Source organism: Mobula birostris, chromosome 9 (genome assembly GCF_030028105.1).
Source record: "Mobula birostris isolate sMobBir1 chromosome 9, sMobBir1.hap1, whole genome shotgun sequence".
Lineage (NCBI taxonomy): Eukaryota > Metazoa > Chordata > Chondrichthyes > Myliobatiformes > Myliobatidae > Mobula > Mobula birostris.
The window spans coordinates 118,425,138-118,441,696 of NC_092378.1; the positions used below are offsets into that span (position 1 = coordinate 118,425,138).

At 39.2% G+C, this 16,559-nt stretch overlaps 1 protein-coding gene across 1 annotated transcript in view; it reads left to right on the forward strand.

Annotated features, from left to right (window-relative positions):
• The window catches only part of radil (Ras association and DIL domains), an 88,781-nt gene that overhangs the window by 22,985 nt on the left and 49,237 nt on the right, over positions 1 to 16,559 (forward strand). The window contains exons 3-5 of the mRNA XM_072268694.1: positions 3,878 to 4,564; positions 6,457 to 6,494; positions 8,859 to 9,016. Of these exons, the coding sequence (XP_072124795.1) occupies positions 3,878 to 4,564; positions 6,457 to 6,494; positions 8,859 to 9,016 (883 nt within the window). The remainder of the gene's footprint in view (positions 1 to 3,877; positions 4,565 to 6,456; positions 6,495 to 8,858; positions 9,017 to 16,559) is intronic.

Sequence of the window (16,559 nt, forward strand, 5' to 3'; positions counted from 1 at the left end):
AGGAACCTGATGGTTGTAGGGTAATAACTATTCCTGAAACTGGTGGTGTGGGACCTAAGGCTACTGTACTTCCAGACCAATAGTAGAAGCAAAAAGACAGCATGGCCTGGATGGTGGGGGTCCTTGATGATGCTCTCTTGTGGCAGTGTTCCTTGTAAATGTGCTGCGTGGTGGGGAGGGTTTTGCCTGATGTACATTGGACTATATCTACCACTGGGCTGTATTCAGGTAGTCAGATCGGTGTAGACTACTAGTTTAGCGGTCCTGTCAGTCGCATTTCCATAACACTACTAATTATTTGCTCTTCTTTTTTGCAGCTTTCTTTATAAAGTTGTAATTGACTGTTCACACACCCAAACCGATAGTGTGTTCTAGATTGCAACTCTTCTCAGAGTACCTTTATCATAAATACTACAATATTCCAAGAAAATGTTTCAGCATTTGCCTTTAAGGGACTTGGAATTGCTGTAGTTGCTCATAGTTCATAATTCAGTAGTGGAATAAGGAGTAGAGATGCATCATTATTTCCTATGAAGTATAATTACATATTACTCTTTAGTTCATCCTACTTGCGTCAATGTTGTTGTGGGCAATAGTACAATGATTCATTTCTTCCAAAGCCAAATTAAATGCTCTATTCAGTGTCCTGAAGAAGTGATAGTCTGCCAAAACTCCCACTTTTCTGCTTGATCATGAAAGGGTAAGCTGTATTTTAATTGATATGTTTGAGAGCTGTTAAAATGGAAGCTGCAGCAATTAAGTGATTTTTTTTCTGGACATATAATTTTTTGGATTAGTGAATGAATTTTGTGTTTGGAAATGATGCAGCTTTAAATATTACTTGGGAATGAACTCTGAATGTAAGTTGTATTCTGGAAATTAGCGTTGTTTCTTCTTGAACTTGGAATTAAATATTTCTCTTTCCTGAGAAAATATATTGTAAAATCATTTTTCTAATATAGAACATTCCAAAATTCGGACACCAGAGAATAGTTCTGGATACATTTCCCAGTGTCTAAGAGTCTTCTTGTGGTATGCATTATATTTAATTTTAATAAGAGGTAAATAGCATAATAAATACTAATCCTGGCAAAATCTATAGACAGATACCATAAGTAAAGTTCCGCAAAATTTTTTAATACTTACAAAAATTGATAATACCTAACTCAACTTTTAATGTACTTCCATGGATTGTGTGGTTTTAATAGTATTGACAAATAATGTGCAAATATACAGAGACAACTTCACGTACCTACATATTAAAGGTGACAGATTTGCGACACTTAGCTAACAATATTATTGTTATGAAACTCTCTCATAGCCTAAAAGTTTTGAGCATTCTTCTCAACTGAGACTCTAACTTGATAGGTCTGCTTTCATCCCTTACATAATAAATGGAGAATAAAAAAGAAGTGATTAAAAGAATAATAATTAGCATTTATGTGGTAATTTTGTGCTTCTTTTAGAATATCCCAAATGCTTTACAGCTAATTAACTATTCTGAAGTGTTGTAACTGTTATAAGAAACGTGGCAGCCAATTTCCGCACAGCAGGCCTCTCAAGAAGCAGTGTGATGAATGATCGGATAATCTGTTTTAGACGTGCCTGATGGAGAATATGTAATGGCCAGGGCACTATAGAAAACTACCTTGCTTTGGCTCATGAAATAATTTACTATGGAAATAGAACTTCCAGCTCAAAACAAGTCCATCAAGTACCCATTTACGCGAATCACACAATAATCCCATGTTATTTTCCCATATTTCCATCAACTTCCCAAAGATTCCACCACTCAGCCACACACTAGGGTCAATTTGATAAAATGATAAAACAGGCCATAGTCAACAAGGTTTCCTCAAGGGAAATCTTGCTTGACAAATCAATTGGAATTCTTTGAAGAAATAACAAGCAGTATAAACATATGGAGAATTGGTTGATGTTGTGTACTTGGATTTTCAGAAGGCCTTTCACAAGGTGCCAAACATGAGGCTGCTTAGCAAGCTACGAGCCCATGGTATTACGGGAAAGATTCTTGCATGGAAAAAGCAATGGCTGATTGGCAGGAGGCAAAGAGTCAGACTAAAGGGAGCCTTTTCTGGTTGGCTCCTGGTGACTCATGATGTTCTACAGGAGTTTGTGTTGGGAATGATTCTTTTTATGTTATATGTCAATGATTTGCATGATGAAATTGATGACTGTTACAAAGTTTGCAGACTACATGAAGATAGGTGGAGTTTTGAGGAAGTAGGGAGGCTACAGAAAGTCTTAAAACAGATTAGGAGAATAGGCAAAGAAATGGCAGATGGAATACAGTGTTGGGAAGTGTATGGTTATGCACTTTGGTAGAAGAAATAAAAGGGTTGACTATTTTCTAAATGGAGAGAAAATACAAAATCTAAGGTGCAAAGGGACTCGAGTCCTTGTGCAGGATTCTCTAAAGGTTAATTTGCAGGTTGAGTCTGTGGTGAGGAAGGTAAATGCAATGTTAGCATTCATTTCTAGAGAACTAGAATGTAAAAATGATGATGTAATGTTGAGACTTTATAAAGCACTGGTGAGGCCTCACTTGGAGAATGGTAAGCAGTTTTGGATCACTTATCTTAGAAAGGATGTGCTGAAACTGGAGAAAGTTCAAAGGAGGTTCAAGAAAACAATTCTAGGATTGGAATGGCTTGTCATGTGAAAAGCGTTTGATGGCTCCGGGCCAGGGTTCACTAGAATTCAGAAGAATGAGAGGTGACTTCATTGAAACCTATTGAATGGTGAAAGGTCTTGATAGAGTAGATGTGGAGATGATGTTTCCAATGATGGGAGAGTCTAAGACCAGAGGACACAGCCTCAGAACTGAGGGGCGTCCTTTCAGAATGGAGGTGAGGAGGAATTTCTTTAGCCAGAGAGTGGTGAATCTGTGGAATTCTTCGCCACAGGCAGCTGTGGAGGCCGAGTCTTTATGTATATTTAAGGCAGAGGTTAACAGATACATGAATGGCCAGGGCATGAAGGGATACGAGGAGAAGGGAGGTGACTGGGGCTGAGAAGAAACTTGGATCAGCCATGATGAAATGGTGGAGCGGATTCGATGGGTCAAAAGACCAGATTCTGCTCCTATATCTTATCTTATTTACAATGATAATTAACCTGCCAACTTGGTACTTTCGGAATGTGGAAGGAAACCAGGGTCACTCAGAGCAAGCTCATGTGGTCATAGTGAGACCATGCAAACTCCACACTGATAGACCAGAGATCAGGATCGAACCAAGTGTCACTGGAACTGTGAGGCAACAACCCTACTGGCTACACCACTCTTTCTTGAAGTAGTGCCATAGAGTGCAGGAGGCCTTGTTTTGATGTCCCATCTGAAAGACATTTGAGGTATTTTCACAGTACTGCAATAGAGCACACTCTGGTTTTGGTGGTGCATCGAACATTTTGACTCAAGTTGACAGAGTTGCCATTTGAATCAAAGATTTTAACCTATGTGTAATCACAAAGAATCAGCAAGATTATATTGTTAAAACTCTGTACATTTCATTCAAAATTTTGGTGCATTAACTACTTTCTAATTCCAAAAATATGGCTTAAAGGAGAAATTATGTGCAGAATTATAGTTACAGGCATAGTGTTTACAGTGGCAATGTACAGTACTTAAAGTCGTTTACTTGATAAAATATTGATAGAAGGAAGTCTTCACTCATCAACTCAATCTTTGTCCTTAAGATTATTGAATAGATAGTTGGAAAAATTATCTGTCCCCTGTGGTCATTAAAAATATTTGACAGCAATTCCATTGATAAACTTGTCTGTCACACCATAACCCATCTTTTTGACTGTTCAATGCGAATGTGAAATGTGTGAACTCTGGATTTTGTTTTTACAGGATTGTTTGGTGTATCCTCTAGAGTGTGAGAAGCAAATAATAGGTCAAGAAACGGCTTCAGTAAAGCCTAACATCTGTTTATCATCACCAGACATCCTTTCTCTCCATTGTAAAATCAAAAGAATTAAACGGTCAAAAAAACAAAGTTACCATGAAGAACAGACTATTGTGGAGTCATTCCCAAATGCCTTCACAGTAGTGAATTGCGTACCAGTAGAAGGACCTGCAGAACTGAGGCATGGTGATCTGATTGGATTCGGACAACATTACATTTTTCTCTTCAAGGATCCTTTAGCTGCTAGAAAGTTGCCAGCTCAAACATTTTCCATGCTGAGACATTTGCACCACTTCTCCAGCCATAAGAGTAACCGGAAAATTACCATTTGCAAAATGTGCGGCTCCATTATTAAGAATTACTCAGCAAACATGCCAAAAAATGCCATCTCATCTGCAGACAGAAACACTACTGTTCATAAAAGGAAGCTACAACTGGAATATGAACAGGCCTTTGAAGATGTGCTGATTGATAAAATCTTGACCCTCATTGAACCTGGTGGAGATGATCATAAGCTAACTCCAGCTTGCCTGCTTTGTCTATGTGTTCAGCATTCAGCCACTACCTTCCAGTCAGGTGATTTTATGAAGCTCCTTCTGAAGATTGTGAATAGGATGCAAGCAATAGTTTGGGTCAGTACTGAGTTAACTATTGCCTGAGTGATAATATTTTTGCTTTTATGAAATATCTTATTAGATTAATTATTTCAATCACAACTAGAATTTATACACTGTAGTCATAATTTGGAATCATCACATACAGAGATACTAGCAAGGCTTTGGTCAGACCACACTTGGAGTATTGTGAGCAGTTTTGCGTCCCTTATTTAAGAAAGGATGTGCTGGCATTGCAGAGGGTTCACGAGAATAATCCTGGGAATGAAAGAGTTAACATATGAGGAGAATTTGATGGTTCTAGGCCTGTACTTGCTGCAACTTGGAAGGATGACGGGGGGATCTCATCGAAAACTATCAAATTTTCTAAGGCCTAGATAGAGTGGATGTGGAGAGCACGTTTCCTATAGTGGGAGAGTCTAGGACCAGAGGACACAGCCTCAGAATACAAAGACGTCCCTTTACAACAAAAATGAAGAGGATTTTCTTTAGCCAGAGGGTGGTGAAAATATGGAAATCACTGCCACAGATGTCTCTGGAGGCCAAGTCAATGGGTATATTTAAAGCAGGGGTTGATAGGTTTTTAATTAGTAAGTGTGTCAAAGGTTACAAGGAGAGGGCAGGAGAATAGAGTTGAGAGGGATAATAAATGAGCCGTAATACAATGGCAGAGCAGACTTGATGGGTCAAATGGCCCAATTCTGTTCCTATCCCGTATGGTCTCATGAGTGACCTAAAGTTCATTACAAAGCGATATTTTAAAGTGCATCTTAAAAGAAGAAAGAACGGCAAGAGATTCCAAGAACTTGGAAATCACTTAGCTCTTTACAAGTGAATTATTTGGAATTTATTTATTATCTCCATTGAAGAACACTCATAATGCAAAAGAAGGGACCTGAGGAATGGTCACAGATCAGAACTGTTAATGCTGCTTCCCCCTTCACCATTGTTTTCTGATTTACTGAGTGTTTTCAGCACTGTTTAGCCTTCCAGACAAAGCACGTTGTAGAGGGGTGGTCACATTTATTAAACTATCTGTACAGTAATACATTTAAGCATGATTTGTCTTACATTTCTCTATTTTAAGCTGCCCTCATATCAACCCACCAACAGTAAAATTTCACTACTGTTCTCTTAGTATTTTATAAGCAATTGACGATGAATTAATTTGTTTTACTGTGCAGTCACTTCTATAGGGAAAATGTGGCAGTCACTTTCCTTACAGCAAGCTCTCACAGACAACAAATGTGAGATTATGAACAGATGAGTTTTTGTTATTTCTGAGAGGGAATAACTGGAAGGGTATTAGACCTTCACACTGTTCCTTTTGAAGCAAAGTTAAGGGATCTTTTACATTTGGTTGGCACAATAATACAGCGGGTAGTGCTCACAACACGCTGGAGGAACTCAGCAGGTCCGGCAGCATCCGTGGAAAAGATCGGTCGATGTTTCGGGCCAGAACCCTTCATCCTGACGAAGGGTTCCAGCCCGAAATGTTGACCAATCTTTTCCATGGATGCTGCCCAACCTGCTGAGTTCCTCCAGCGTGTTGTGAGTGTTGCTTTGACCCCAGCATCTGCAGATTATATTGTGTTTACCAGCGGGTAATGCTGTTGCCTCGTGGCATGAAAGGGGAAATGTGACCCATGTTTAAAAAACTTGGTATATCAACATTGTGTCACTCCTCTATTACATTAAAAATAATATCCAATAATGGGGTTAGTCAACTACCAGTAATTGTACTTGCTGTTTTGTTGCTTCATGTGGAAGGTATTCCTTCTACAGCTGTAGATGTAGCAATTATCACAGGGTAGCAATGCAACTAAAGATGATAAATGACTAAGTGCTTAATGTGTGACATAATCAGATCAGCTTAATCTCATTTAATTGGTATAATTTTTTTTACACAGGGGAAGACAAAAGAATTGGCAAAAAAACATACTGAACAGTAAGTTCCTTAAAACACTGGTTTGCACAATAATTCTGGTACTTTAACACTGAGTCTTTGTACACATCTTTTGTGAGGTGGCATTTTCTCATTATTAATTTTTTTGCTAAAATTTGTAAGAACATTAAGTGATGTAAATTCTATACAAATCAACATTTAGGTTTACAAAAGGACGAATCTGACACTCATCTTCACCCTGCCGTCATTCGCTGATTATTATTCCAGTGTTGTTCTCCTGATTCTCACCAATGCCAAATGAACAATCTCTCAAAATTTCTTGGCCCAGTACGCTACTGAAAAATTATTCTGGTTTAAGACAGTAATTATGTAATTTCTCACTTTAAAAAAAAATTCCTCTTTGAGTGGCAACCTTTCCGTTTCTTTAGCATTTCGTCTGTTTTGTTTTATGAGGCCAAGTTGCTAGCTCGACACTCAACCCAGCATGGATGGAAAACGCAGAAGAAGCCAGCCAGATTCAAACCCAGGACCACCCGCCTCAAAGTCTGGTGCTGATGCCAGCACACCACCGGCTGGCCAATTTCTTGCTTTAGGCTGTAGCAAAAATTGTTGGCTCGAGCACTTTCTGATCTAAATGGGGTTGAGCTTTCAGATGCAACTCCATTTTTAATTATCTGGTGCTGAAATCTTGGGACATTAAGTAACTCAAAATAACTAATAATATTTCTAAAAATATTCAGGTTTAATCTTCAGTGGAATAGGATTTTTCAATATTTAATTCTAATACCAATTCATCATTTAGAGTAATGTATTATAAGTGCACTTTTACTTTAATTTTAACGTTACTTTGAGTTGAGGCCTGTGGGGTTCTGCTGTCTCAAATTTTAAATGGTCAATTTCATTGGTTTCAGTGTTGAGAAAATACATGTTTACATTTTCTAACTCTTTATGCTTTGATTTTGAAGTCTAATCTGTGAATTGCCGATGATATTTAGGAACAGCTTCTTCCCTCTGTCACCACATTTCTGAGTGGTTCATAACCCATGAACACTAGTTCACCATTCCTCTTTTGCACTATTTACAATATTTATTTAGTTAGTTTTTGTTGTAACTTAATATTACTAATCCTGTCCATTTTTTGTTCCTCCGATGAGGACTGGCTTATGGACTCCTGGTTTCCTTGTCCTGAAGTCAATAATTAGCTTCTTGGTCTCGTTGACTTTGAGTGAGAGGATGTTACTGTGGCACTACTCAGCCAGATTTTCAGTCTTCCTCCTGTATGAGGAGAATTCATTTGTTTGTTTATCAATTATCTGTATTTGGTTTAAGCCCTATTTATTTACAGACCAAATGGAATGTACAGTCTCTAATGCAAGAGATAACATGTACAGCATCTTCACCAGCAGGGCATTATTTTTCCCCAGTTAAGATGGGCAAATGCTTCCACCAGACCGAGTGTTTATGCAGCCAAGGAGAGTCATGTTTGTAAAGTTCAAGGTATATTTATTATCAAAGTACATATACATCACCATATACAACTCTGAGATTGTAAATATCAAAGACCATCTCAAAACCCAAAAGAATTTCAAAACTCTTTTCTAGTTTGCGTGAGATGGATCAGTGTGGTGATATTTTCCAAAGTGAAAGGTACAGGTACAAAATTGTTCTGTTCCCCAGTGTGATGCTGTGGCTGTTCTTGTGTGTGGGATTGTAGAATGGCAAGAAGATGTGTCTAAGAGCTTCTGGTTCGATCTTGACTTTGGGTAGTGACTGAGTGGGACTTGTAGGTTCTCTCTAATGGCTTTCCATTAGGTACTCTTGTCTCTGCCCACATCCCAAAAATGCGTTGATTGGTTAATTGACCATTATAAATTACATCTTAGTGTAGGTGGGTAGCAAAATGGTGAGTTAATGGATAGGTGAGAGAGAATTTCTAAGGCCGCAGGAATAATAACAAGAATTAGAATGAGGTGGATGGAATTATTCCATTGAGAGTGGTTTGGCCAGTCTTTAATCTTGTTAGTTGTTTCATTAGTTCATACTAATGGGGAGTGCCTGTATGTCATAGCAAATAGTTTATTATTGGTTGGATGACTTTTAATTAGGGGACAATCAACTGCCAGATCCAGAACTATAATTACCCCAGTAGAAAAGGGAAGATAAATTTGGGCTCTGGCTACAGAATGGAGAGTCAACATGACCAACTCACAGTAGATCCTGGAAGTATATCAAGTTGACTCTTGCCTCTCCAATTCTCTTGAAAGAATGTGCGTAGTTCTGACGAAAAGACACTACATATTTTCTCTTCAATATTACTTGCAGGATTTCACTGTCTTTTCTATGTTGGGAATAAAATAATGTATTAATGAATTTTGTCCCAATGTTTCTCTTTCTATTCAACTCCAGGCAGGATCCGATATCTCAACCTCTAATCAGTATTACAGACCTAGTTCCAGACCTGCAACATATTTTTTTCTGGATGTCCAACTCCATTGAGCTACTGTACTTCATCCAGCAGAGAGTTCCAAAATACATTCAGAGCATTGAGGACCTGAAAGCGCAAGGTACTTGTCTGTGCATAACAGGCACTGAGAAGTTAACCTATTGTTAGTGGTTTGAAGATGATTAGGAAAGCTAAGGATGGACTATTTTCTAATTCTGAAATGAGTATTTATACATTGTGCAAGTCAGCAATATCCAGTCTGTTATGTTGTTAATTGGTTAATAATTTGTAAGAGTAAATGCTGGAGCAGAAGGAGGATTGCAGTATGTTACAATCAAATAATGTGTTAATAAATGGTGAACTTTGTCTTGTGAGAATAAATTGCATCAGATTTTCATTGGCATAGTATAAACTACATTGGTTTACTATTGGGTAGCATGGTAGCATAATGATAAGCATAATGCTATTATAGCACCAGTCATCCAAATTCAATTTCTGTTGCTGTCTGTAAGGAGTTTGCACGTTCTTCTGGGTGCTCCAGTTTCCTCCCACATTCCCATCACATACGGGTTAGTAGGTCAATTGGTCACATGGTGCAGTTGGGCAGCGTGGGCTTGTTGCACTGGAAGGGCCCATTACTGTGCTGTACCTCTAAATTTAGAAAAATCTGTTTAAAGGATGAACATTTTTGAGCTGTTGGCTGACAGCATTGGTCTTAATGCATGTTTAATTTTAAATGGACAAACAAAAGGTAAAACCAGAAGACAAGATTCTGCCTATCTATGTCTATTTCCAACTGGCTTTGTGTGTGTGTTTCCTAAACTTAAGAAGTTTTAGTTTTTCTATACTTTTGCACAAAGATAACTACTGGGTAGAACACTGACTGAAACCTGATAGTTTTTCCAGCAATTGGAAACAGTGATTTGTGGAGTGACTGTTCAATACTTAATGACAGACCTTTTTTTTTAAAATGAAGTCTTAAGAACATAAGAATAATAACAGGAAAAGACCTTCAGATTCATCCAGTCTCTATACATTTTATGGGTGTAATCTCTTATGGAATTAGTCTAATTATAAGGTTTAATGTAGTAAAATATTCCAAGTCGTAGTCAGAGACAACAGATACTGAACACAAAATGAAGACATTAAGAAAGGTGCCAAAAGCTTTGTTAAAAACATAACCGAGCATGGTGCAGGACAGTCAATAAATATCGACCAACTAATCTTGAAAGCTCTCCCACATTTGATTCAGCAAATCCTACCACCCGCAGGTAATTTAGGCTAGCACTGGATAATCTTAGCAAGACATTTCTAGCTAAGACTTAAGCTTATGAACATGTGGCACATATTTAAGTGATGAAATTATTTGTGACAGGTTTTAAACAAAGCTCTTTTAAATATAATGGATTAGCAAGAATTTGCCGTGTGTACATTTCTGCTACTGACGATCACACTATTAAGCAACACTGAACAGCAGCAAATGAATGCAAAAGAAATAATTATATCTCAAACGAACCACCAAGTTTATCACACACAAAATGCTAGAGGAACTCAGCAGGCCAGTCAGCATCTATGGAAAACAGTACAGTCAATGTTTCAAGCTGAGACCCTTCGGCAGGACTAAGTTTCAACTAAATTTAAAGCTTTATTGTTAATTTTCCCTGGTTATTGTTGAGTGCTGTTTGAGAGAAATCTGCCATGACTTCTAGTGTGGCACAATGACACAGCTAGTGCAGCTGTTGTCTTATCTCCAGCAAACCAGGTGAATTCTAGCCTCTGCTGACTTTGTAAGTTCTTCCTGTGACTACATAAATTTCCTCTGGGCACTCTTCTTTCTCATATAACAAAGACATGCAGGTTGTTAGGTTGACAGTTTGCTGTAAATTGGCTTTATTATGTAGGTGAGTGATAATTTCTAGGGAGAGTGATAAGGTGGAGAGAAAAAAAGCAGGTTTTGCGCAGGACGAATATAAATGTATATTTGATGGTTAGTGTGGACTAGGTGGGTCAATAATCCTGTTTGCATAGTATATCACTCTAAGCTCTATACCGTTTACCTTGGATGTTTGGAGCAGATTCAGCAATACCTTTCTAAAGGGAATGGAATAAGTGCTTCTAAGGGAACATTTAGAGTAACAAGGAATAAACAAGGGACCAACACAAATTAGACCCATTATTGTAAATAACTAAAATAATAGTTTTAAAAATATAGTTATACCTTTATTTTCAGAAGTTTCAATTAGCAATCTTCCTTCATAGTAGACTGGTCCAGAAGAATAAGTCACATAGGATCCAGGGAAGGTTGGTAAATTGGATACACAGTTGCTTGGTCACAATAGAGTGTTCCTCTCAAAAGAGCTTCGTGACTTTGCTTTTTATAATATACCGTATGTTAAATGCTTTGGATGAAAATCTAGGTGGTCTGATTAGTAAGCGAGCAGATGACCAAAATTTGTGGATATTAAGGAAGGTTGTCAAGGATATTGCAGAACATAGAGTGCTTGGAAATTTGGGCAGAGAAATGGCTGTTAGGGCTTAATCCAGACAAGTCTGGAGTCATGAATGTTGGGACGTCAAAAGCAAGAGGAAAGCGTACAATAAATGGCAGGACTCTTCAGATTATTGAGGTACAGAAGGATTTCAGGTTACAAGTCCATAACCTCCTGAAAGTAGTAACACAAGTGGATAGGGTAGTGGTCAAGAAAGGATAAGGTATGTGTTAGAACATTGGGTATAAAAGTATGGAAGTCATATTGCAGCTGTATACAACAATGGTTGGGCTGCATTTGGAGTATTGTGTGCATGTCTGATTGCTACATCATAGGAATGATGTGGAGGCATTGAAGAGGATGCAGAAGAGGTTCACCAGGATGTTTCCTGTATTGGAAATTATTAGCTAAAAGGAGAGATTAGACAAATTTGAATTGTTCTCTGAAGTGTAAGGTGAGAGATGACCTGATAGAATGATATAAAGATTGGGCTGCACAGTAGTGTAGCGGTTAGTGCAATGCTGTTACAGCTTGGGGCGTCAAAGTTTGGAGGTCAATCACCGTGTCTTCTGTAAGGAGTTTATACGTCCACCCATGGAATGCGTGGATTTTCTCTTAGTGCTCCGGTTTCTTCCCACAGTCCAAAGACGTACCAGTTAATAGGTCATTGTAAATTGTCCTGTGATTAGGCTAGGGTAAAAGTCGGGGATTGCTGGGCAGCGCAGGGCTAATTCCACGCCGTATCTTTGAACTTCGAAAGCTGTTGATGGCAGGATACTAGACTTCATATGAACTTCATATGGCCCTTGATAATATATTATTAAACTGGAAAGAGTGTAGAAAAGATTTACAAGGATGTTTCTGACTTGAAGAACGAAGTTATAGGGAGTAGCTGGACAAGTTAGGACTTTATTCCTTAAGAGCATAGGAGACTGAGAGGTGATCTTAGAGAGGTGCATAAAATTATAAAGGGCATAGATAAGATGAATGAATTAAGTATTTTTCCACCCCGATTTGGAGAATCAGAACTAGAGGCCAACATCATTTTAAAATACTGCTATGAACTGCTAATCTGTTCTCATTCAAGCAGAATCTCACTCAACTAAACAGCAGAAGATGTTTACTTTCTTCACACAGCTGCAATTCAGATTATCAATTTAATCTGTTTTCTATATCTATTGATTGATGCACGCTTAATTTTAGACATTCTGGTTTACTAAAGGTTTTATCTGAAAAGGGTAACCAGTTTAGTTTCCCATCTGAAGTTTCTAGCCTGTTATTTCTAGAAACAGTTCATTTGCCAAGATAAACTACAAAAAAAACCAAGAAACACTTTTTTTCCTATGTGATTATTTTACTGGAAAAATATTTTTGTTTCTTGTAAAGCTCAGGGTATGCTCTGTAAAAGGTCTTTGTATCCAAAGTTTTATAAAAATATCTACAATGAGAGTTGCTGCATTGGAAATAGAACAGAAGAAAGGTGAAGTGATACATAAGAGATTCACAGGAATTACCAGGTTGGCTCTTTGCAGCAGATTCTTTTAACCCTTTTGATATTCCACAAGTTGAGTTTATTGTCACATGCACAAGTACATATCTGCACAGGTACAATGAAAATCTTATTTGTAGCAGCATCACAAGAAAACATAAATATGAATTATACATATTTTCACAAGGCAGCACACAAATAGATGAAAAGAAACCAAACTCCATCAACTCTACATTCCTAGTTGAATAAAACTGTATTATTTTTTAAATGAATAAAATCAATTTCCAGGTTTGTATCTTCCTCTTAACAATCCTGTTAATCAGTATGCTTAATATTTGATGAATTTGAGAAGGGCTTTCAAGGGCAGTTGCTATACCACCCACCACCAGTTAAATGTGATTAATAAGTTTACAGGTGACAGTAATATTGGTGATATAGTGAACTGTGAAGAAGGTTATGTAAGGTTATTGTAGAATATTGATCAACTGAGAAAGTGGGCAAAGGAATGGTGGGTGGAATTTAATTCCATGTGATGCATTTTGGGAAGTTAGGGCTAGGCATACACAGTCAATGGCTGGGCCCTGGGGTGTGCTGTAAAACAGAGGGGCCTTTTGGCTATTGGTGTGGCTAGACATAGCTCAAATACCGTATATAAATTTTCTGATGATACAATCATTGTTGGTAGAATCTCAGGTGGTGACGGGAGGGCACACAGGAGTGAGATATGCCAACTAGTGGAGTGGTGCAACAACCTGGTACTCAACGTCAGTAAAACAAAAGAGCTGATTGTGGATTTCAGGAAGGGTGAGACGAAGGAACAGATACCAATCCTCATAGAAGGATCAGAAGTGGAGAGAGTGAGCATTTTCCAGTTCCTGGGTATCAAAATCTCTGAGGATCTAACCTGGTCCCAACATATCAATGCAGTTATAAAGACAGAGGCTATACTTCATCAGGAGTTTGAAGAGATTTGGCGTGTCAACTGTTACGTACCCCGTAACTGGGTTGCCAAACCAGCAGAAATGAAACGCTCGTTGGAGCCTGGATTACTAGGAACTAATAAAATTTATTAAAGAAATAAGTAATACAGTACACTAATCGTAAGGATATAAATGTAACAGGTTAGCAATGATAATACACACATATACACAGAACTAGGGTAATAGGAATCAACCAAGCTCTATCGCAGTCTAGGGGTAAAATGATCGGTCTTAAGTGAAGCAGAGTTCAGTTTAGTGCAGTTCGCAGTAATCGCTGTTGTCGTACCATTGGAGAGAGCGAGAGAGAGAAAGATGCAATTTGGTTTCAGGCAGACCTTTTGATGTCTTCACAGTTGGTTTCGGGCAGACCTTTTGATGTCTTCTAATCCCGCTGTGGTCACCGACTGTGACCCTCCGTTCCGGATACGAACGTTCTTCCGTGGTAAACCCGGCACCCAGGCAAGGGCGGATACACACCCCAGGTTCCCACCGATTGTACCTTTACACCCTGTGAGCCTCTGGTCGGTTCCTGCGAACCGGCCCTCCAAGCTCCCACCAACCTGTGGGGGCACACTGCTCTTTCCAGGGTCTCGTGGCATGTCTCGTGCCTTAGCAAACCTGCTCCTTTTATCCCCCTGCTGGGGTATCACCTGTCCATCAAACTTCAAACAGTTCAGGTTCAAAGCAACTGGTCTTGTCAATATCTGAATTGTGTTTTTTTCCGGTTAATTCCTTTCTTCTCTCGTATTAGCATTTTGAATGTTTCTCCATTGTCTTTCTTATCTCTCTCATTAGCATCATCCGTCCGGTAGCTCTGCTAGGCGTCACACATGACACTCCCACCCTTAAAAGGATTTTTACCAGCGTAAAAATTATGGGCATGAATGCACATTATTAGATACACACTAATATACAGGTAGTCATCAGCTATTCGGCTAATACAGAGAACCTTAAGTTTTAACATCTTGACCAGACAGTCAGCAATCACACTGTCCGTTCCTTTTATATGTTTTATCTTAATATCAAATGCCTATAAGACCAGGCTCCAACTTACTAAGCGTTTGTTTTTATCCTTCATTGTGACCAAAAACAATGTTTTTGCAAAACTTCCGATAGTACCCCAACATCCCCAAGATCCTTCTCAGGGCTCTCTTGTCCATCGGGATGGGAACTTCAGAGACAGCCTGCACCTTAGCCTGCATCGGTGCCAGCGGCCCCTGTCCTACCACATATCCCAGATAAGTGACCTTAGCGTGGCCGAACTCACTTTTTGCGAGGTTCACTGTCAGGTTGGCTTCAGAAAGCCGTTTAAACAGTTCCTCTACTGCCACAATGTGCTCCTCCCACGTGTCACTCCAGACCACTAAATCGTCAATATATGCTTCTGCATTCTTTAACCCTTTTATCACTGAATTAATCATCCTTTGGAAGGTCCCTGGGGCGTTCTTCATGCCAAAAGATAGAACATTATACTCGTATAACCCGGATGGAGTGTCAAATGCTGAGATTTTTCTAGCCCGGTCGATTAAAGGAACACACCAGTACCCTTTCAGCAAATCGATCTTTGTGATGTACTTAGCTCTCCCCACTTTATCGATGCAATCGTCTACCCTTGGGATGGGGTAAGCACCAGTTTTTGTGATGGCGTTCACCTTTCTGTAATCTGTACAGAATCGTATGCTCCCATCGACTTTCGGGACAACCACACAGGGAGACGCCCATTCCGATTTGGATGGACTAATAATACCTGTGGCTAGCATGTGTTCAATTTCTTTCTCCACTAGCTTGCCCTTCTCCAAGTTCATCCTATAGGGGGTTGCTTAATAGACTGGTCTGAGGTGACAACAACATCATGTACCGTCCCCTTGCATCGCCTCTGGACATCCGGACACACATCGGCATGCCGGTTAATTAGCTTTATCAGCAGTTCGCTCTGTTCGGGGGTTAAGTGAGAGACCTTATCAGCAAAGTTGGCCAAAACAATAGAGTTCTGCAATCTGGTCGGCACCATATTTATCTTTTCAAGATGGGTTTTCTCCTTATCATTTGGCACCCCAGCCTCATTAATTTTCGTGATAACACCAACTAGATCTGCTTTCTGATCGTGGTAAGCTTTTAACATATTAATGTGTACTAATTGGGTTGATTTATGCCTGTCCGGTGTTTCGATAACATAATTCAAAGAGTCTATCTTTTTAATCACTTTGTACGGACTGTGGAATCTCGCCTGGAGGGGGTTGGTTACCACTGGAAACAGAACTAAGACCCGATCGCCCACTTGAAACACTTGTTCGTGGGCATGTCTATCATACTACTGTTTCATTTTAGTTTGGGAGTGTCATAGGTTTTCTTTGGCAAGGTCACAGATCCTTTTAAGCCCCTCATGAAATTTTGAAACATAATCAATCACATTGACTTGTACTGCCGGACTGGACCATTGCTCTTTCAGTAAGGTCAGGGGTCCTCTGGGCCGATGACCGAAGACGAGCTCGAATGGGCTGAACCCCAATGACTCCTGAACCGTGTCCCTTATGGCAAATAACAGAAGAGGCAAGGCATCATCCCAGTCCCTGGCATTTTCTTGACAATAAATTTTAATCATGGTCTTTAATGTTGCATGGAATCTTTCCAACGCCCCTTGGGACTCTGGGTGGTACGCGGAGGCCAAAATCTGCTTTGCTCCCATCTCATCCAACATCTGTCGGA